Raw genomic sequence first — 23,576 nt, forward strand, 5'->3', positions numbered from 1 at the left:
TACCAGCAAATGGACTCTTACTAAATTTTAAGAAAAAACAATATATACAACTGTGTACAGTAAATGGCATAACACCATTGATAAATATAGACTTTGAACAGAAGTCTGTTGCTAAGGTTGAATATTCAAAAGTTCTGGGTTTGTGCGCTGATGAGAAATTGAATTGGAGGAAACACATTGATGATCTGCTGGAATGGTTATGTTCATATACTTAAGCTATTTGGGTTATTGCATATTTTGGTGATAAACATATCAGTAAATTAGTCTACTGTGCCTATTTTCATTCATTGCCCACATTTGGCATAATATTTTGGGGTAATTCATCATTAAGAGAAAAAATATTCATAGCACAAAAGTATGTAATCAGAATAACAGCTGGAGCCCAAGATCACCTTGCAGACATTTATTTAAGGACCTCGGGATATTCACAGTACCTTTGCAATACATATATTCACTTATGAAATCTTTTATAACAACACATCTCAATTCAAAAATAATAGCAAAGTGCATAGCTACAACACTAGAAGAAAGGACGATCTTCGTTATTCTGGGTTACATTCCACATCATTATGAAATATTGTACTCATGATCTATGAAACAAGTATTAAAGTAATGTACGGACCATACTCCTACACAGTATTTCAACATCAAATGCCCTGACTGCCAATTTCATACCTTTATTAAAGTTGTTCATACACTTCCCGATTTTCACAGCCCCTTTCATGATTGAATCTGAGTAGTTTGAAGTATGGGATAGACTTAGTGTCTGCTTTAAAAGACTTCGTGCTTAACTGTCAGGCTGTATTCAGCAACAGCAGATATCTCTTGATGCCTGTACTTCAAGTGATGCTGATGTTCAGTATATTTCTGAGAAATAATTTCAGTAGACCGAACCACAGTAATTGCCACACTCGTATGGAATATTGTAAACACCTGGGCCTCTGAGGTCATGATGATACTATAAAAGGGCACAATCTCTCTCTGATTTCCTTAGGAAAACAAAAATCCAGTTTTGAACCCATGCCTATTTAATTTAAACCCAACTTTGCTTCATATTGCTCCACAGAATGGAAGGAATTTCTTGTTGTGTTGCTTCAGAGGATTTGGATTTGCATTTTTGGGAGACAGCTGAATTGATTTCGTGTCGCCAATATCCATTTTATCTGGTATGCTTTTAGCTCTGTGTATCAGAGTGTTCAACACAACTCTCTTTTGGGCAGGATGTTAGGAACTGTACCCATAGAGATAACAGTCTATGTGGGTCAATTTACAACACACTGATTGGCCAAGGTGGACATTCTAGTTGAGTGGAAGTTAGATGTTTGTCTTGGCCACTCACTGTTTTATAAACCAACCCACACAGGATCTGAGGCTAGGATGGACAGCAGAGTATGATGCTTTTGACTGATGCCATCCCTGCTGCTTTGGCTTCCCTAAGGGAAGAGGAAAGGGATTCATTGGAATAACATGTTCCACCTTTATCCTCTTAGGCTGACAAAAGATGTTTGTTCTAACTGAAAAAGTAGTTTAGGTAGCTTGCAAGTGTTGGGACATACCACTGTGGGAAGCAGTGTCAACACACATACAGATGAAGTGTAAAAGCTGCCAAGACTGGACATCAACAAGGCACAACAGCCTTGAATGGGCAAATGGGCAAATCACAGACCAAAACAATGCTCATTTGCTTTTTTTGACAGTTGGAGTGTCGTACATAATGAATTTGATCCTCCAGGACAAACTGTCAACAGCATGTTTTACAAGTATTTCCTTGAATGGCTCGGGAAAAGGATGAATCAAGTGAAACTAGACATTGCAGATAAGTGGATGTTGCAACATGACAATGCCCCATGTCACAGGGCCATTTCCATCACAGAATTTTTGACTTCAAAAGGCATTTCTGTTGTTCCACAGCACCCAATTCATCTTATCTGAAACCTTGTGACTCTTTTCTTTTCCTGAAGTTGACAAATGTCTTAAAATGATGTCATTTTGGGATTCTGGAAAACATTCAAATGAATACGACAGACAGGTTAAAGGCCCTACCAGTTGAAGCCTTTCAGCCCTGCTACAAAGACTGGGAGTATAGCTGACAAAGGAAACTACTTTGAAGGGGACAATAGCATTGTTTGGAAAAGAAATTGGTAGATGAAAGTAATCAGTCTCATTACTTTTCTCACAAACCTCATATGCTGCAGTCTGTCATAAGCTACGAAGTAAGATTGCAATTAAAGTTGTACAAGAAAAACATTGCACATAAAAAACAGAAGAGTTGATGAAAAACTGTTTACATCATTTAGTAGCTTGGACAGATTGGAGCTCTCTTCCAGCACTCACTGCTAGATGAACAATTCCAATGGGACAGTTCTGTGACACTGCATAGCAGGACCACGAATGCAATTAATGGCAATGAGAAATCATTATCAAGGTAAAGCTGACATACAGGGATCATTGTGACAGATTGTACACAGAGTGTAACCACACAACCAACCATCAACGGTAACGCTTCAAAACACATTGTCCCAATTTCTCACTGGCCCCGATATTGAGTTTGACCCCCAAGAACAATCTGATTTCCACTCACCCAGCATCTGAAACTAACACTGAACAAGATCCCACTGAAAGTGACTGAGGTAGCCTGTAACCTGGTACTGCGAAAAGTTTTGTGAGTAGTGCAGTTAAAGAGGTTGGAGCAGTTAACAAAACAAACAGACCCAACATTTTATAATTATTTTGCAGTTTAGCACAGGCTACATGCAATAAAAGGTGTTTTAAAATTAGTCTCAGATGACTGAAATCTGAGTCATTATTCTGCCCCATTCTGGTCTTGCAACCTCCAGTTACTTCATGCTTCACACTGAGTGATGACATGCATGAAGGTGTTAGCTTGACAACACATATACTGGCCCAGAATCAATGTCATAAGTGATCATGCATGCCACTCCTGTCATGACTGCTTCCTGAACCAGACGGCCCCACCACAGCATTTCTTTCCATGGCCAAACCCAGACTACCCACATGCAAACGTGTGTGTAGATTTTACTAAAAGCTACACGGTTGCTTGCAGTGGATGCTCTCTTCAACTTCTCTTACAATGGCATTGATAATGTCATCAATGAACCATACCTCACACACTGGTGTCTCACAACAGTTCTCGGTCTGTTGCCTTAACAGCATTGAACACCTAACAACTGCTGACGTCCACCTGGCCTCCAGATACGACAGGATGTTCATATCAGAAATGCATAAGGTGTGGTTAATAACATTCACCACTGTTGACAAGAACAGTTTGGCTGAAATATTTTATGGGCACAGGCAATGAACCCTGTTAGACCTCCATCTTGCTTGACCCCCCAAAAGACATAAAGACATTCAATACAATTTTGCACCATCTTAATGAATGAAATACATGAATACAAAACATCAGACAAGTTTTGCTACTGGAATGGAGAGCTTTTAGCAAAGAGAACACAGCATGTCATTCAGAGCAGAGAAGTCTTCCCACATTAAAGTAATTTTGATCATACCCCAAGGGAATTATAGGAACAGTGTTTTTGACAAAAAATTTAAATGACTTAGTAGATAATGGCAGAAGATCCACAAAGTAGTTTAAATATGATGCTGTTGTATATAAAGATGTCACAACACTTGAAAATTGTAGCGTAAAACAGGAAGATTGACACTTGGTGTAGGGATCAATAGTTGAGCTAAACATAATCAAACATAGTATAGTATGTGTAAGTAGGCAGAAAACCCATTATTGTATGATTAGACAATTGCCAAACAATCAATGGAAGCAGTCACACCCATTAAATACCTGGGAATACATGTACGAAGTGATGTATAGTGGAAAAATCACGTAAAACTAATTGCATGTGAGGCTCGTGGAAGACTTGAGATTCATTGAAAGAATTCTCAGGAAGTGTAGACCACTCATGAAGGATGTAGCTTACAGAACCCTTATCTGACCAAACCTTGAAATTGCTTATCAGTTCCAGACCCATAACAGATAGGATTGACAGAGGAAATACACAAGATACAAAGAAAAACAGCACATTTCATCACAGGCTAATTTAGTAAATTCAAAAGTATTAGGAAGAAGCTCACTGATCTCCAGCCACAGGCACTAAAAGAGGCATTCTGTACATCACAGTGTGGTTTACCATTAACATTTCAAGAGTGTATGCTATCAGAAGAGTCAATCAATGTGCGTTTTGTGAGAAAACCATGGCAATAAAATAAGTCTGTTTTGAGGTCTCACAGAGGCTTACCATCAATTGTTCTTCCTGTGGACCATTCATAAATGGTACCTTAGGGAGTTTAGTTGTGTTTGTAGATAACTGCAGATCTTGCATACATCTCTTTCAGCAATAAATCATCTGATTGTCTCATTTAATGGATTTAAAAGTTCTGTTAGCTACAGGACGTGTAACAGTGAAACCAACATCACAAGTAGTGCTATATTTTAAACAGGATTCTGTATTTTCAGATGTAGCTAACAATTTTCGCTAAGAAATAGTGCTGTAATCAAGTACAAATCAATTTACCAATAAGAAATACACAGCGGCTATTTAATGTGGTTAGGGAAGTAGCATCTTTTTTTCAGAGTAGTAATTGTCCATATACTTTAGTACGTTACATATAGCTAACATAAGCACAAACACTGTTTAGCACTACAGTGAAAGTATGTTGTTAAGGTAGAAGAAATAAAAACTTTGAGGTTCGCCGATGACATTGTAATTCTGTCGGAGACAGCAAAGGACTTGGAAGAGCAGTTGAATGGAATGGACAGTGTCTTGAAAGGAGGATATAAGATGAACATCAACAAAAGCAAAACAAGGATAATGGAATGTAGTCTAATTAAGTCGGGTGATGCTGAGGGAATTAGATTAGGAAATGGGGCACTTAAAGTAGTAAAGGAGTTTTGCTATTTGGGGAGCAAAATAACTGATGATGGTCGAAGTAGAGAGGATATAAAATGTAGGCTGGCAATGGCAAGGAAAGCGTTTCTGAAGAAGAAAAATTTGTTAACATCCAGTATAGATTTAAGTGTCAGGAAGTCATTTCTGAAAGTATTCGTATGGAGTGTAGCCATGTATGGAAGTGAAACATGGACGATAAATAGTTTGGACAAGAAGAGAATAGAAGCTTTCGAAATGTGGTGCTACAGAAGAATGCTGAAGATTAGATGGGTAGATCACATAACTATTGAATAGGATTGGGGAGAAGAGAAGTTTGTGGCACAACTTGACCAGAAGAAGGGATCGGTTGGTAGGACATGTTCTGAGGCATCAAGGGATCACCAATTTAGTATTGGAGGGCAGCGTGGAGGGTAAAAATCGTAGAGGGAGACCAAGAGATGAATACACTAAGCAGATTCAGAAGGATGTAGGTTGCAGTAGGTACTGGGAGATGAAAAAGCTTGCACAGGATAGAGTAGCATGGAGAGCTGCATCAAACCAGTCTCAGGACTGAAGACCACAACAACAACAAGGTAGTGCAGAAATGAAGTTAATATGGTTCGTTTGTCTCATGTTAATGATACCCTGACTTGTTCCACATTCCTTTAGATTCATTTAATTGGAGGGATGTATGCAGCTGTTAATCAACTTTCATTTTACATGTGCTGTAATCTTCTGTAGCAAGAGTTACAGGAGGCTTTCACTTCAAAAATAAAAAAAAGAAGGAATGATTGTCTTTGATCCTATAAATTTTGGCACAAGAGACTGACATGGTAAATGCTTTGTCATTCTGAATAGACTGTAGTTAGTTTCATGTTCCATGGATCATCCACAAGATAAATCGTATTGATGTGGAATTAGTCATTTTACATACACAACTTAAGACCACAACTTAATTTTTAAATATGGCTACATGCAGAGCATTTATAAAGAGCTTTTTTTTAGTATCTACAAATGTGAGTTACTAATTCCCACTCACCATCTTTTTATACCATTACAGTAATAAAAATTCTTCTACAGAACAGCAGGAGTCGCCAAGGAGAGGTTTTTTTGGTTTCTTTTCAAATTTTACTTTGCTAGCTGTCAGATATTTTATATCACTTCATAAATGATCAAAAATTTTTGATGCAGCATTCTTCACCCCTTTCTATGCTTAAGATACCCTTCAATATGGATTTTTGCTTCTGATATGGTAATTACATACATCAATGTTCCTTTTGAACTGCAATGGATTATTTACAACAAACTTTGTTAGGGAAAAAATTATACTGTGAGCAGTAAACAGAATGCCCAACTTCTTAAACAGATTTCTACAACATGGTCATGGGTGTGCACCACATATTTCTCTTACAGTATGTTTTTGAGCAATGAAGAACATTATCCCATATGACATTACTGAATGCAAATATGAAAAATATGTCAACTTACTGATTTGTCTCTCAAGCTTTGCAATGATTTTATGTCCCGACATGGGTGAACTAAGTTGTTTTAGGAGTTTCAAAATGTGCTTTTTCCAGTTTAAATTCTCATCTACATGAACACCGAAGGCTTTTGAAGTTTCTGCCCCATTTATTATTTCCTCACCATGTGTTACACTGAATTGAATATGTTGTGTCTTTTTACAACTGAGAGAGTGAGTGAGAGAGAGAGAGAGAGAGAGAGAGAGAGAGAGAGAGAGAGCGAGCATTCACAGGAAACCATTCAATTATACTTTTAAGAACATTGTTTATTGTTTCTTCTGTTTCCGCATGTATGCTTGCATTGATTACAATACTACTGTCATCTGCAAAAATAACTAATTCTGCTTGTTGTATATTATATAGAAGATCGTTTTACACATGAGGAACGACAGTGGACCAGAAACTGACTCTTGTGGAACACCATATGTGATTTCTTCCCAGTCAGAATAATGTTCACAGACTACACTGGTTACTAAGTACAACTTCTGCACTCTCATATCTTTTAAGTTGTGTCTTGAGAGCACTGACTTTGGCACCACACACTCTTTGTGGAGTGGTTTCCACCTTCCACGTAAAGAGCAGTTTCACTTACAGTTTGGTGAGTTATTGATGTATGTCAGCCACCTATGGAAAAGCCACTGCACAAAAAATCTCACATGAATGATAATTTTTGTCTAATTTTCCCATTTCAAATACAGTTTGATTTCTTATGACAATTATTTTAATTGTTACACTTACCATGAGCTGCAAGCAATGGCACAAAAAAGGTGAGAATTTCCAATGTAGAAGAAACATATGAGTAATCCTATTAAAGCTTATTTTCTCTCCATATGTTTCAGTAATATAAATTCCACCAAAAGGTACTGATATGTCCCTTACCTGGTATAGTAGTACCATTCTGATGGGTGAAGCCATAACCTAAGACTCTAGGATCAAACTGAAAATGTTCTATAGATGAGACTCCTTCTGGTTGCAGTTTCTCAGTATCGACGACTGGCAATGGAAGTTCATGCCTCAGTTGTAGCACTGGTGAGCCAAAATACTGTACCGGCCTATCAGCTGGCCTTTCCACATCTTCCTTAGTAAGAAATTTCATGCCTTCTCTTCCTTTACGTTGTCGTCTACTTGGTTCCATTCCTCCAACGAACCAAAATGCTTCTACACGAGGTTCAAAGTCAACCTGAAACATTTGAGTCTCTATAGTAGCCACAGGAAGTTCTGTCTGAAACAAGATTACATTTTCATTTAAAATAAAAGCATTAATCTCAAATAAACTTTTTTCAATTTAACTGTGGTATAGTATATCACTATGTTACAACTGCAGTTACGAGTACATATAGCTGATCTTTAATAGGATTTTTGAGGATGATGGAAATCTTTAAACATAGCCCTGATCACTTGCATTTATATGAGAAATGTAACTAATAATTAAAGTCAGTTACAAATGAGCTTTGATATACACATTGTGAAACAATATATGAAAATTATTCCACTCAGGCTTTGGATTCCTGTCAAAAGTTTGGAGTGCATTCCAGTCAGATAATTAATAAATTGTACACAAACATAAAATAGTAAACTGGGAATTACAAAAAATGTATAATATAAGCCTTTCTCCTACAAGTTATCAAAAACAATCTGGATGCGGTTTTGAAACCACTGTTAGTCTTCTAAAAAAAGCTTTTCATTGTAAAAAATAATCCTCTAATCTCACAGTCTATATACAGGGTGTTTCTAAAATGAATGTAATAAATGAGAGGGTTAGTAGAGTGGGTCATAACAAACAACTGTCACATAGCAAACTACATCTGCATCCCTTAGCATTTGGCAGTAGGCATCACTTAACAGCATTGAGCGCTGTCTAGAAGGTACACATACAACCCATCATCCAAGTTGACATTGTAGCATGTCTGCCGGACAACATTTTCAATTTCTTTGTGACATGAAGGTAAAAGAGAGGTAGTGTTTACGTTTCATGACCTTTATTTGCAAACAGTTACGAAAACTGCTCAAAATTACACCCTTATTCTTGAATTCATGCTGTGCACCAGTGCCCAACTGACCATTGCACCCTTTCGAACACCCCTGACAAGATGGAGACTGCATCAGAGGCTGCCATAATTCATCCTATCAGTGTCTTCATCCATCTCGATAGGTATTTCGTAAACAACAGATTTCAGGTGCCCCAGGTGAAAAAATCAAGGGGCATCAAGTCAGGGAAATGTGGAAGCCATGCCCTATCCAGTTCTCACCAAAGGTCTCATCCAAATGATTTCGCACCGCATGCGGGAAGTACACAGATGTACAGTCATGTTGATACCACATGCACTATGGCATGTTGAGTGAGACACGTTCCAAAAGCTCTGGCAGTGTTTCCCTTACGAAGTTTAAGTACCTGTCTGTGTTCAGTCATCTGGAGAGCATATAAAGACCAATCAGATTATTGCCTACCAAACCTGTCCAAACGCTGATAGCAAAACACTCTTGGTGACCTCAAACAAAAGCAGTATGAGGATTTTCCCAAACCCGTGTTTGTTGATTCTGGCTGTTGAACACAACTTCGTTTGTAAAGGATGCCTCATCTGTAAAAAGTACAAAGTATGGGAATTCAGGTTGAATGGCACACTATTGCACAAATCACTGTCAGAAGTCAATGCGATGTCTAACATCTTCTGGATTAAGGGTCTGAGCTTTCTGAAGGCAGTAAGAGTGAAACAGACCATGGAATGGCTTACACCCATTTCTCGAGCAACACTATGTGAGTTTGTTGAGGGCACGTTTTTGCAGCACTGCTAATGCATCCTCTTTGAGCTCTGGTGTACACAGTGTGTATTGGTGACTGCGTAAAACCGGCCTTTGCACCTGTATCACAAAACAAATGTGTCGAGTTTCAATGTATGGCATAAATGCAACAGCACCATTCCAATACCCTGTCAGTGTACAACTCACCTCAAGTGCACCAGTCTCTCCTGGGGGTCTGTGGATGACAGTGAAAATGCATGCCTCTGGCACCCGAGGATTTAGAAACCACTGAATATATAACCATTGAGCAGTGAGAGCATTCCCACCCGCTGACGCATAAGTGCGGTGCATGTCGCCCTTTCCTCCCAAAGAAAGTGCTCCTTCCAATTTCATCTTTGGTGCTGTCAATTTCATCATTTACTACTGTACTTTAAACGTAAGTTTAAGTATTACAGTACAGCCAGTTTAACCTTTAGAGCTGTCTGCCAACTTTAAATGCAATATTCAATGCTGTCAGCCAACTTTAAACTGTATATTCTGATGATGCTCTTGTTCATTTGAAGAGCGAAACAGGTAATGAAAAATACAGTGCTACTTGTGGCTGTTTTCTAAAACTTAGTTTTAACAGTCACTCCCTCTGCAGGCAATGTCTGCTCTTACTAAGGTATATGGCCATGGATTGTTATGTGAAAGTTGTTTGCTTGACCCAGTCTACCAGCCCTCACATTTTTATTTACACTCATTTTATAAACACCCTGTATAAGTAGTGACAGTTTAAATGTGAAAAGATTTTTTAACTTGGGGAATGTAAAACATTGTCTTTAGGAAAGAGTTAAAGCAACAGTTACCTGTTAGGTTTTGAAATTTATTTTATTATCGTTTACCAGTTTCAGGCTCTTTCATTTCCCTTGTCAGAAAATGCACATATTTTCACAAATGATACCAATACCAAATCAAACTATAAAATAATTTGCTGTTGCTTTGTTTACAGTTTTATTTTGTTTCATCATTAACTGTAAAAATGTGCACCTGGTGAATAAAAACATTCAAAACCAATAAGAGTGAAATAAAGCAAAAAGCTATTTTGTCCGTAGATAACATTTTGAGGTTATGACGATTGCATGATAACACATGTTTTGAAATTACCAACCACTAATTTGATGACATCTTTTAAAAACATTTAACTGTTTCTTGCCATTACCAATTTTAATCATTTTTTCCCCATCAGATAGCTGCAATACATTTACAGGGTGAACTAGTAATCATCTGTTGTTTGTTTTGAGTATTATGATGGCAATGGAAATTTTGTAACTTTTCCAGGTACCTTGTTTTTTTTTTTTTTTTTTTTTTTTTTTTTTTTTTTTTTTTTTTTTTTTTTTTTTAGTGCAAAACAAGGCACCAACACACTTTTCACTGCATTACTGTTCCTTTATCCCGTCAGAGACAGTAAAGGATTTGGAAGAGCAGTTGAATGGAATGGACAGTATCTTGAAAGGAGAATACAAGATGAACCTCAACAAAAACAAAACGAGGATAATGCAATGTAGCCGAATTAAGTCGGGTGATGCTGAGGGAATTAGATTAGGAAATGAGACACTTAAAGTAGTAAAGGAGTTTTGCTACTTGTGGTGCAACATAACTGATGATGGTCGAAGTAGAGAGGATATAAAATGTAGACTGGCAATGGCAAGGAAAGCATTTCTGAAGGAGAGAAATTTGTTAACATTGAGTATAGATTTAAGTGTCAGGGAGCCATTTCTGAAAGTATTTGTATGGTCTTTAGCCATGTATGGAAGTGAAACATGGACAATAAATAATTTGGACAAGAAGAGAATAGAAGCTTTTGAAACGTGGTGCTACAGAAGAATGCTGAAGATTAGATGGGTAGATCACATAACTAATGAGGCGGTATTGAATAGATCTGTGGAGGTGTTCATGGCACAACTTGACTAGAAGAAGGGATCGGTTGGTAGGACATGTTCTGAGGCATCAACGGAACACCAATTTAGTATTGGAGGGCAGCATGAAGGTAAAAATCGTAGAGGGGGACCAAGAGATGAATACACTAAGCAGATTCAGAAGGATGTAGGTTGCAGTAGGTACTGGGAGATGAAGAAGCTTGCACAGGATAGAGTAGCATGGAGAGCTGCATCAAACCAGTCTCAGGACTGAAGACCACAACAACAACAACATTAAAGCATTTTAACACGGGAAGGGGACTATAAGGACAGAAGAGATGCTGGAAGGATCATTCCCATCTACATTGTTCAGAGGACCTTGTGCTGGCAAGAAAGATTTCCCTCCACATTCGTCTACCTAAGCAACTACTTCGAAACAATCAGTGTCACTATGGCTGCAGCCGGGCGCATTTCGGTGTGTGTGTGGGGAGGGTGGGGGGGGGGGGGGGGGGGTGGCATGCGCACGCTGCCTTCAGTAGTAATTTGTTTTCGTTGCGCCTGTGAGCCTATACTGCTTGAGACTGCTTCAGAGTTCTCTTTAAATCTCATGTAAGAAATTTTATATAGCCAGCACTATTTCCCTGATAAGTAATAACATACTGCAATCAGTTAAGTAGTTTACAACTTGTTACCAAATTCACTACAATGTAATGCTTCATTGACAAGTCTATAATATAGGTGGAGGTCCAAGATCACTAGAAACATGTATAAGTATATACCTTTTACTTCTATTGCATAACAACATTATTGAAGCCGGCTTATACTGAAGTATCAGCAGATCTAACAGTAGATTATGTAAGTTCAATGTAATGCATATATTTCTCAATTCAGCCATGACCGAAGCTAATCATGCAATGGGGGTTCTGAAGCCTCTTGAATACTAGCAACTGTAATAGCAGTGTTGTGTGGATGTGATGGATATATTTCGTGTAAGCTCTTTCCCCAATTCTGGAAGACTCCAGCCATTTTTTCTTCTACAGTTCACTGCTGAAGCTCTAGCTCTTCACGGGACATTGGTAGTGGGGATTTTACAATGACTAATTTCTCAATCATGAGTGGTTTACTTAGCCACAACATCTTAGTGTTGTAATATACCTTCATCCAGCAGCAGAGGCTGACACTGACGATTGTGGAATAAGGTTAGCAATTCCTGCTGTTGTTGTTGAGGTCTACAGTCCAAAGACTGGTTTGATGCAGCTCTCCACATACATCTATACTGTGCAAGCCTATTCGTATCTGCATAATTGCTTCATCCATTTGAATCTGTTTCCTGTAGTCAAGCATTGTTCTCTGGCCCCCATGCACATAAGTGCGTGCGCCCGCCCGCACACACACACACACACACACACACACACACACACACACACACACACACACACACTTCTCTCTCTCTCTCTCTCTCTCTCTCTCTCTCTCTCTCTCTCTCTCCTTCCACTATTACAAAATCGATGACTCCTTGTTGCCTCAGGATATGTACCATCAACCTATTTATTGTTTTAGTCAAGTTGGGCAATAAATTCCTTCCTCCACCCCCATCCCAATTTGATTCAATACCTCCCTTTAAGAAGAGGCTTTTCTGGCTCTCACACATGTGGATAGCTTACAACGACCATTTTACCCAGCTTTTCTACAGAGGAGTTACAAAATATTTAATTAATATTAAATCCAAGCACAAATTCAAATTGTAGAAGAGATTATATACCAAATAACCACAATCACAGGCTGATTGCACGTATAATTAATGAGCTGGTAATTCTGATACGCAAATTTCCCCCACAAAAGTAGTTTTCCCACAATTCTGAACTAACTGACATGTTACCAAGGAAAAGGGCCTTAGGATGAGAATGTCCACAAACTTAGTAAAATAGTCCCAAGATGATATGTTCACAAAAAGGAAGACAGGAGCTATTGCATTCAAATTTGTTTCGCTGTCACTTTTCCATGGAAGGAGAACCCGCCCCCTCACCCCTTCTTTTTAAGCAAGGGGGTGCTGCACTTCTGTCTACATAGAATGAGCAACCTAAAAGTGAGAGAGTCTTTCCCGCCTCTCCACCTCAAACGCTGCAGGGGGGATCAGTGCTACCTCCCTGATGAAGGTGGCTGCATTGAACTAGTTTTTCAGGAAACATAACAAAACATGCACACGCACACATACGTGTACGCACGCACATGAGCCCACACACACACACACACACACACACACACACACACACACACACACGCATGCACATGCACACGCACGCACACAAAACATGGGATTGTGGGCGAATGACAAAATAGTTGCCGAGATTCACCTGAGCTGTTAGAAGATGTGGAATAAAAGGTGATAAATTTGCCAGTAAAATTCTGTTTATTTGTTTTATTACAGAGGCTGCAACTGCATTTTCCATTTTACCCTCATCCAGATTATTTCTGCCATCCAGTTCTTCCTTCCTCCTGCAACAGATAATACATTTAGTCTTTCTTAATTTATGGTCCAACAATAATAAACTTTTTCTTTGTTTCCTGCAATCAGATGAGATTCGGAACAAATGAGAATGATAGTTACACAACTTTCTACATTCTTTACAACTCTTAGTTCAACAGCAAGGAGTAATTTTTTTTACTTCCTTTGTGATTCGAACATTTGTCTGAAAAACAGCATTAAAGTCTCACCTAGCACTTGGTCAGTGATCTTAGATCATAACCAACACAAAATTCTTGTTGACTTTATCAAATGTCATGTTACATTCCTTGACTAATTATCTAACCACTTGTAATCCATATCTCTATCCATTCATCAAGATTTCATTTGAAATAATTCTTGTATCAAATATATGTAAAAAGTAATAACAAGAAGACAAACACCATATCTAACTGAGCACTGAAGGGATGTACCAAACACCTGACACACACTACTATCAACTTTGAAACAGTATGGCTAGTCATTCAGAAAAAACACAATTTTTTTGTCTTAACAGAAGGCAAATCACTGGGCCACAGCATTCATCTGCTGTCAGAATACAAATCACAATTTCATAATATGGGTGATGCTAATAATATCACAGCACAGCCAACTCATATCACAGGTTATCCCCAGCAAGAGAGAGAGCCCAGTGATATTGGGCAACGTCATATGCAAAACCCGGTTAATGCTACATCCTTGAATCTGCATGACTGAAAATATATTTCCTTTGATCACGGTGTTTTACTTGACTGGGTTATGTAATTATTTTCGACATACAGACATTCATGTTCAAAGCCATAGTTTGACATACATGCATTTTCTGCTGGTGAATTTGCTAAGTCATTTCTGTCATTTTTGTATTGGTACCCAATAGGATTTTCCTTCAAATTGCAAGAGATCAAAACAGAATGAAGAATATAATGTAAAGCCCCAATTGGGATGAGGTCATCAGCTACCTTGTAGTTGCAAACTGATCTGACCTTATCAACAGTGTCAGTAGAGAGACTGGGATTAGTTATCATGACATCACAGTGATGGTGGTTATTAAAATTCATAAATCAATCAAGAAGGCTAGGACAGTTTTGATGCTGGAAAGAACAGTTACGCAGTTGTTAGCATCCTGCTTAGACAACAAATGAACATCATTTATTTCAAATGAATGGGCATAGAGGCCACTCGTTCAGCAGGGTCTGTGCAGGCAAGCAGGGACAAAGGAATGCTAGTTATTAGAAGCTCCAATGTTAGATGCATTATGGAGCCCCTTACGGACATAACATCCAGGTCTCGAAAGAAATCCAATGTGTGCTCGGTAAGTCTGCTGGGAGGCATCATCCGAGATGTGGACACGGTCCTGCCTGTGGCTACTGAGGGTGCATCTTGCAGTCGTCTGCAAGTTTTCTCTTATGTTGTCACGAATAATGTCTGTCGTTTGGGTTCTGAGGTCATCCTCATCTCATACGGGTGACTGGCAAAAGAAGGGAAGACTGCTGACCTTCGACAGGAGGAGCAAGCAGAGTTCACAATTTGCTATATCGTATCCAGAGTTGCTCAGGGCCCTTTGGTTTCAAGCCGAGTGCAGTTTGAGGTCCTGAGATGAACACTCACCAGTCGACACACAGAGAGTGAAATCAGACTGCGTACAAAGTTACTGGCTTTATGGCCCTCCAGGAAAGTTGTTGAGCTCAAATTATTCTAAAAACCGAGAGACGGCTGAAACAGAAATTGGAAAGTTCCAAAATACTTAGCAAGGCATGGACCATATATCACAAAGGGAGGTTAGTTGCAATAGGAGGGGAAGTGTCACTGCTGTCAACAGAAATATTGTGTGTATTGAGATTGAAACTGAGTCTGACTGTGGGGTTATCTGGATGTATGTAACAGGTCTAAGTGAAGTAATGTTGATTATCAGATGCATTTACCAGCCACCCAATTCTGCCCTGACTGTTTCAGAATCACTCAAAGAAAGTCTACACTCCGTAATGTCTAGCAGTTGTCACAGAGATTGGGTCTGCATAAGGCAAATAAACGAAACATGACCTTTTTTTTTTTCCACTCCTACCCGCTTCCACAAGTGTTGTTGATTCTGACAATGACCAATCAAATCTATCACTGAAGAAAGGTGGATGGCCCTCTTGTTCAAGTTCCTTCACAAATTTTATATAAGAAAAGTTCTATAAACCTTTCAAGTTTTTTGTTCTACGAGGCCACACCACAAATTTGATGTGTAAATGTCGATAGAAACACATTGGTTTGAAGCTGCTGAACTCTAGTGCACTTGGTTCAAAGTGTTCCATGTATAGATGTGTCACAACAAGCAATTGCCATGCCATCAGTTTGTTCCTAATACTTTACATCAAACAAGAAATACATGACATGAAAAAAGGTCTAAAGAGTGAAACAATCATTGAACTTTTGCAATCAGTTCCAAGGATTCAAAAACTGAGACTCAAGTTTAAGAGGTAACCACATTAAAACTGACCATAATACCCTTTTCCTTGAGCAAAAATTGACCAAGGCAGTGTAAAAAGTAAGTGGAGTTGCACATTTGGTGTTTGCACTTCCCCACATAATTGCTGAGAATATGTATTTTGCATGTAGGTGTGCCAATATTACTAACTACGATGTAAGCGTGTGGACAAAAAAATCTACTCACCATGCAGCAGCCAGAGAACACACATACAAAAGGTATTATGTTCACAAGCTTCTGGACTCAGAGGCTCTTTCCTTTGGCAGGGGAAGGAAGGGGTTGAAGAAAACGACTGGTGTTATACAAATACTGTTCAGCCTTTTACATTGGCATGACTACTACCAAGTTATCAGTTAGGATGAATGGGGATGGGTATAGGGTGCGGCAACATGCAATATCCTGTTACAGAGCATGCACTACATCATGACGGTCGTGACCTTGGTGCCTGTTTCACTACATGTGCCATCTGCATTCTTCCCCCAGATGCAAGTTCCTCAGAGCTCCACAGCTGGTAGGAGCTACAATATGATGTTGGTTCTCGCCACCCATGTATGCTAATTCTTCCTAATTTTTCAGGTCTCAGCATTTCTTCACAGTAATCATTCCTTTCTTCACTCCATTTTATACATCTTTCATTTTCTGACCTCTCGATGTTTCACCATACCCCTCCCACCTCTATCACATATGACGCGCTTAGCTTTTAGCTCTTATTAAGTCATGCAGGACTCTTTAGCAGTAATCTCTGCGGTGCGTATTACCCAATCTTCCACCTTTAAGCTCTCAGGTTTTGAAATATCTTCCGGTGCAGTCTCCAACAATCAGTCTTTCCTTCTCATCCCATTAGGTAAGTCTCCCTGACCCACGGTTCTGGTGAGTTTTCTGAACAGTAACTCTTTTCCTAAACCTCACCAGTCCTTTTTCTTCACCCCTCTTCCTTCCCTTCAACATTTCTGCTAGAAGAATACACTGGCTTGAAAGCCTGCATATGTAATACCTTTCTTTGGTGTGTTCTCCTCTGCCACTTGGTGAGTAGATTTTTTTATCTATCCAATTACATTATATTACCAAAAACTGATTTTTTCATTGAAATACTATTAATTATGGATCTTATCAACCAAAATAATCAATCTCTGAAAATATAATGTAACTGGACAGATAAAAAATCTACTCACCAAGCGGCGGCAGGAGAACACACATATAAAAGATATTAGAATTTGCAAGCTTTCAGTGGCTCCTTCATCTGGCAAAAGGGTTGAAGAGGAAGGAAGAGGGGTGAAGGACTGGTGAGGTTTAAGAAAATGATAGATTTCAGAAAATTTGCCCAGAGTCTTGGGTCAGGGGTGAATTACCTGATGGGATGAGAAGGAAAGACTAATAGTTGGGGTCTGCATCAGACGAGATTTATGCATACCTGTTCTCTTGCTGCCACTTGGTGAGTAGATTTTTTATGTATCCAATTACATTATAACCACGGATCTTGGAGGAATCCCTTCCTTGTGTGTGTTACAAAGATCATGTAGTCATGATCACACATTTACTCTTGTTCTAAGATCCTTAATTGTGTTACATAGGAAGCCTGACTCATTGAAGAGTTACAGTAATATCTTCTTCTCGGTTTTATTCTTAGGACTGACTGCTATGTATATGTAGGCAACATCTTTCAAAAGATAATAAATCTTGTTTTTGTAGACCACATGTGATATTAGGACCACAGAACTACCCTTGACAGCTGGCAGAACTACAGTTTCCCTATCCTCCCACAGTCTTTGATTGTTACTCTCTTTTTGGAAGATGTTGGATCTAAATACGGGTGCCTTTGTAAGTGATATGCAGGTCCACAATGAATGTATTGTGCTGCACTGAGAACACAGTTCCTAGTGCCTAAAAAAAGACAGCTGGGTCAGTCATCAATATTATGAATATAAAATGGAACCAACTACTTGGCTGAACACTTGAAAACACAGCGATAACCAATCACATTGATCAAACCTGAGAGATCATAGAACTTCACTCCATGTGGAAATGTTCCACAATGTGTACAATTTGAATGAGCTCTCCCAAGAGAAAGATCATCCCATCAGTATGCAGACCTTCCTCACGACAGGCACAAATCCAAAAACATTTCAGTAAAAGTATTTATGCCTTTCCATAGACAAATTTTCAATTTTTTCAACTAACTTTCAAAGAATAAAGTAGTATGAAAATTACACTTCCAAAACTGGCAAGGAATCATAGAAAATTTCATGATATGTTAAACACAGGAGACGTCTTAGTTTTTGGCCTCATGGATGGGCTCATATGCTGACCAACCACGGGGGACATCCGAGCTCATTCATAGGCAGACTTGATCTGCCATCTATAAAAAATCTGGCACAGTTCAAGTGTCCTCAGGCTGGACTGTCAAACTTTAGGAGGATGAGTAAGTCAAGGCAGAATGGGAAAGGTCCACCTCCCGATGCACTAAGAAAAAATTAAAGAAAGTCTGATGTCCCAGAGACATAGACAGAAATGGTTGTATTCTTTTAAGTTATATTCTCACATAGCTATAGTCTGCAAGCTTGTGTTCACAATCACAGTGCTAAGTGAAATACTATCACTGGTGAATGCACCCTCTGATTTTGTAAGTGCTGATGTCAAAGTTGAGCAACTTTGTTATTATTATAGCTCTTCAATCAATTCCATAACACACATACAAATGCTTCTCAAATGCTACATGTCTTTAAACTGCAGTATTTGGAAGTAAAGCAGAGTACTAAATGCTGATTTAAACAAGCTGTTATTATTATTATTTCTTTCTTTTCTCAGATGTTATGTCTGGTCAAAAATGGAAAGTGACGCGGACCTTGATCAAGTGTGACTTCCTTTTAACTGTATGGTAAATGTTATATTGCATTTAGGAACTTTCAGGTAATTGAACATGTATCAATAATTACCGATTTCTGTAGTTGTATATATAAGTTTGGATGCAGCTGTATTGCATTGATGTACTGGTGGATATTGTGTGGTATGACTCCTGTAATTGATAGTACAATTGGTATAATGTCAACTTTATCCTGATGCCACATGTCCTTTACTTCCTCAGCCAGTTGGATGTATTTTTCAATTTTTTCTCCTGTTTTCTTTTGTATCTTTGTTGTATTGGGTATGTATATTTCGATTAGTTGTGTTAATTTCTTCTTTTTATTGCTGAGTATGATGTCAGGTTTGTTATGTGGTGTTGTTTTATCTGTTATGATGGTTCTGTTCCAGTATAATTTGTATTCATCATTCTCCAGTACATTTTGTGGTGCATACTTGTACGTGGGAACGTGTTGTTTTATAAGTTTATGTTGTAAGGCAAGCTGTTGATGTATTATTTTGCTACATTGTCATGTCTTCTGGGGTATTCTGTATTTGCTAGTATTGTACATCCGCTTGTGATGTGATCTACTGTTTCTATTTGTTGTTTGCAAAGTCTGCATTTGCCTGTTGTGGTATTGGGATCTTTAATAATATGCTTGCTGTAATATCTGGTGTTTATTGTTTGAGCCTGTACTGCAATCATGAATCCTTCCGTCTCACTGTATATATTGCTTTTTCTTAGCCATGTGTTGGATGCGTCTTGATCGATGTGTGGCTGTGTTAGATGATATGGGTGCTTGCCATGTAGTGTTTTCTTTTTCCAATTTACTTTCTTCGTATCTGTTGATGTTATGTGATCTAAAGGGTTGTAGAAGTGGTTATGAAATTGCAGTGGTGTAGCCGATGTATTTATATGAGTGTTTGCTTTGTGTATTTTGCTAGTTTCTGCTCATTCTAGAAAGAATTTTCTTAAATTGTCTACCTGTCCATAATGTAGGTTTTTTATATCGATAAATCCCCTTCCTCCTTCCTTTCTGCTTAATGTGAATCTTTCTGTTGCTGAATGTATGTGATGTATTCTATATTTGTGGCATTGTGATCGTGTAAGTGTATTGAGTGCTTCTAGGTCTGTGTTACTCCATTTCACTACTCCAAATGAGTAGGTCAATATTGGTATAGTATAAGTATTTATAGCTTTTGTCTTGTTTCTTGCTGTCAATTCTGTTTTCAGTATTTTTGTTAGTCTTTGTCTATATTTTCCTTTTAGTTCTTCTTTAATATTTGTATTATCTATTCGTATTTTTTGTCTGTATGCTAGATATTTATAGGCATCTGTTTTTTCCATTGCTTCTATGCAGTCGCTGTAGTTATCCAATATGTAATCTTCTTGTTCAGTGTGTTTTCCCTTGACAATGCTATTTTTTTTACATTTGTCTGTTCCAAAAGCCATATTTATATCATTGCTGAATACTTCTGTTATCTTTAGTAATTGGTTGAGTTGTTGATTTGTTGCTGCCAATAGTTTTAGATCATGCATGTATAGCAAATATGTGATTTTGTGTGGGTACATTCCAGTATTATTGTATCCATAATTTGTATTATTTAGCATGTTGGATAGTGGGTTCAGAGCAAGGCAGAACCAGAAAGGACTTAATGAGTCTCCTTGGTATATTCCATGCTTAATCTGTATTGGCTGTGATGTGATATTATTTGAATTTGTTTGGATATTAAGTGTGGTTTTCCAATTTTTCATTACTATGTTTAGGAACTGTATCAATTTAGGATCTACTTTGTATATTTCCAATATTTGTAGTAACCATGAGTGGGGTACACTATCAAAAGCTTTTTGGTAATCAATGTATGCGTAGTGCAGCGACCTTTGTTTAGTTTTAGCTTGATATGTCACCTCTGCATCTATTATCAGTTGCTTTACATCCTCGTGCTCCTTTGCAACAGCCGTTTTGTTCTTCATTTATAATTTTATTCTGTGTTGTATGTGTCATTAATTTCTGTGTAATGACTGAAGTTAATATTTTGTATATTGTCGGTAGGCATGTTATGGGGTGATATTTTGCTGGATTTGCTGTGTCTGCTTGATCTTTAGGTTTCAGATAAGTTATTCCATGTGTAAGTGTATCAGGGAATGTGTATGGGCCTGCAGTGTAACTGTTAAATAATTTATATCTAAAAACAAAGATGATGAGACTTACCAAACAAAAGTGCTGTCAGGCCGATAGACACACAAACAAACACAAACATACACACAAAATTCAAGATTTCGCAACGAACGGTTGCTTCATCAGGAAAGAGGGAAGGAGAGGGAAAGACGAAAGTATGTGGGTTTTAAGGGAGAGGGTAAGGAGTCATTCCAATCCCGGGAGCGGAAAGACTTACCTTAGGGGGAAAAAAGAACAGGTATACACTCGCGCACACACACACACATATCCATCTGCACATACACAGACACAAGCAGACATTTGTAAAGGCAAAGAGTTTGGGCAGAGATGTCAGTCTAGGTGGAAGTAAAGAGGCAAATATGTTGTTGAAAGACAGGTTGAGGTATGAGTGGTGGCAACTTGAAATTAGCGGAGGTTGAGGCCTGGTGGATAACGAGAAGAGAGGATATACTGAAGGGCAAGTTCCCATCTCCGGAGTTCTGACAGGTTGGTGTTAGTGGGAAGTATCCAGATAACCCGAACGGTGTAACACTGTGCTAAGATGTGCTGGCCGTGCACCAAGGCATGTTTAGCCACAGGGTGATCCTCATTACCAACAAACACTGTCTGCCTGTGTCCATTCATGCAAATGGACAGTTTGTTGCTGGTCATTCCCACATAGAAAGCTTCACAGTGTAGGCAGGTCAGTTGGTAAATCATGTGGGTGCTTTCACACGTAGCTCTGCCTTTGCTCGTGTACACCTTCCGGGTTACAGGACTGGAGTAGGTGGTGGTGGGAGGGTGCATGGGACAGGTTTTACACCGGGGGCGGTTACAAGGGTAGGAGCCAGAGGGTAGGGAAGGTGGTTTGGGGATTTCATAGGGATGAACTAAGAGGTTACGAAGATTAGGTGGACGGCGGAAAGACACTCTTGGTGGAGTGGGGAGGATTTCATGAAGGATGGATCTCATTTCAGGGCAGGATGTGAGGAAGTAATTTCAAGTTGCCGCCACTCATACCTCACCTGTCTTTCAACAACATCTTTGCCTCTTTACTTCCGCCTTGACTGACATCTCTGCCCAAACTCTTTGCCTTTACAAATGTCTGCTTGTGTCTGTGTATGTGCAGATGGATGTGTGTGTGTGTGTATGTGTGTGTGTGTGTGTGTGTGTGTGTGTGTGTGTGTATACCTGTCCTTTTTTCCCCCTAAGGTAAGTCTTTCCGCTCCCAGGATTGGAATGACTCCTTACCCTCTCCCTTAAAACCCGCATCCTTTTGTCTTTCCCTCTCCTTCCCTCTTTCCTGATGAAGCAACCGTTTGTTGCGAAAGCTTGAATTTTGTGTGTATGTTTGTGCGTCTATTGACCTGCCAGCGCTTTTGTTTGGTAAGTCTCATCATCTTTGTTTTTAGATATATTTTTCCCACATGGAATGTTTCCCTCTATTATGTTAAATAATTTAGTTAGATGTGAATGTGTTGAGGTGAACTTCTTTAGCCAGAAATTTGCTATTTTATCTTTTCCAGGGGCTTTCCAATTGTGAGTAGAATTAATTGCTTGGGTGACTTCATGTTGCAAAATTATCACTTGTGGTATCATCTTGTATGTGTCTGTTTCTGCTTGTATCCACCATGCATGCCTGTTATGTTGTACCGGGTTTGACCATATGTTGCTCCAGAAGTGTTCCATGTCTGTTATGTTTGGTGGATTGTCTATTTTAATGTGTGTGTTATCTATTATCTGGTAAAATTTCTTTTGGTTTGTGTTGAATGTTTGGTTTTGTTTCCTTCTATTTTCACTTTTTTTGTATCTTCTAAGTCATTTGGCCAATGCTTGTAATTTCTGCTTCTTTTCATCTAATTGCTCTATCGCTTCTTGTTGTGAGATTTTACCTAACCTTTTTAGTTTTTTTTCTGACATTTCATTTCTTATAAATTGTGTTAGCTGTCCGATGTCTTTTCTCAGTTTTTCTATTCTGATCTGTAGCCTGTGTTGCCATGTTGGTTTTGTGGGTTTCTTCTGTGTGTTGGTTGGTTCTGATCTCTGCCTAGTGTGTATATTTAGTGTAGTGAGTGCTTCTATATAAACCAGTAGTTGTAACTCTTCCATAGTTGTGTTTTCATTTATTTTGTTGTGTATGATTGTGTTGATAGTTTTTATTGTTGTTTCGACTTGTGGGTTATTTGGCGGTCTATGCAAGAATGGTCTAATGTCGGTATTTGTGTCTTTGTTTTCTATATATGTCAGCAGAAATTTTTCTTCTGTATCTAACATGTGTCACTTCGTGTCCTATTTGTGATTGTTCTGGTGGCTGCCTTAAGATTTTGTTTTCCTCTGATTGTTTAATTGATGCGTGTTGTCCTTTGTTTGTTTGCTCTGGGATGTTTGAGTCCATTACTGTATTTTCTTCTTCTTCTGATTGCACATTATTTTGTTCCAGTATTTGTTGTACTTGTTGTTTGATGTTTTCTAATTCTGACTTGGGTATCCTGTTATTTTTTATTATTACACGGTCTGATCAGCTAGTCACTGTTCTGTTAAAAATTTTAAT

General features: G+C 38.6%; 1 protein-coding gene across 1 annotated transcript in view; it reads right to left on the bottom strand.

The window, feature by feature from the left end:
- The window catches only part of LOC126412874 (39S ribosomal protein S30, mitochondrial), an 88,812-nt gene that overhangs the window by 20,060 nt on the left and 45,176 nt on the right, over positions 1–23,576 (bottom strand). Inside the window, exons 2-3 of the mRNA XM_050082749.1 lie at positions 13,410–13,551; positions 7,298–7,598 (exon numbers count right to left, since the gene is read on the bottom strand). Of these exons, the coding sequence (XP_049938706.1) occupies positions 7,298–7,598; positions 13,410–13,551 (443 nt within the window). The remainder of the gene's footprint in view (positions 1–7,297; positions 7,599–13,409; positions 13,552–23,576) is intronic.

The sequence above is a fragment of the Schistocerca serialis genome, chromosome 7, assembly GCF_023864345.2.
Source record: "Schistocerca serialis cubense isolate TAMUIC-IGC-003099 chromosome 7, iqSchSeri2.2, whole genome shotgun sequence".
Taxonomy (NCBI): Eukaryota; Metazoa; Arthropoda; class Insecta; order Orthoptera; family Acrididae; genus Schistocerca; species Schistocerca serialis.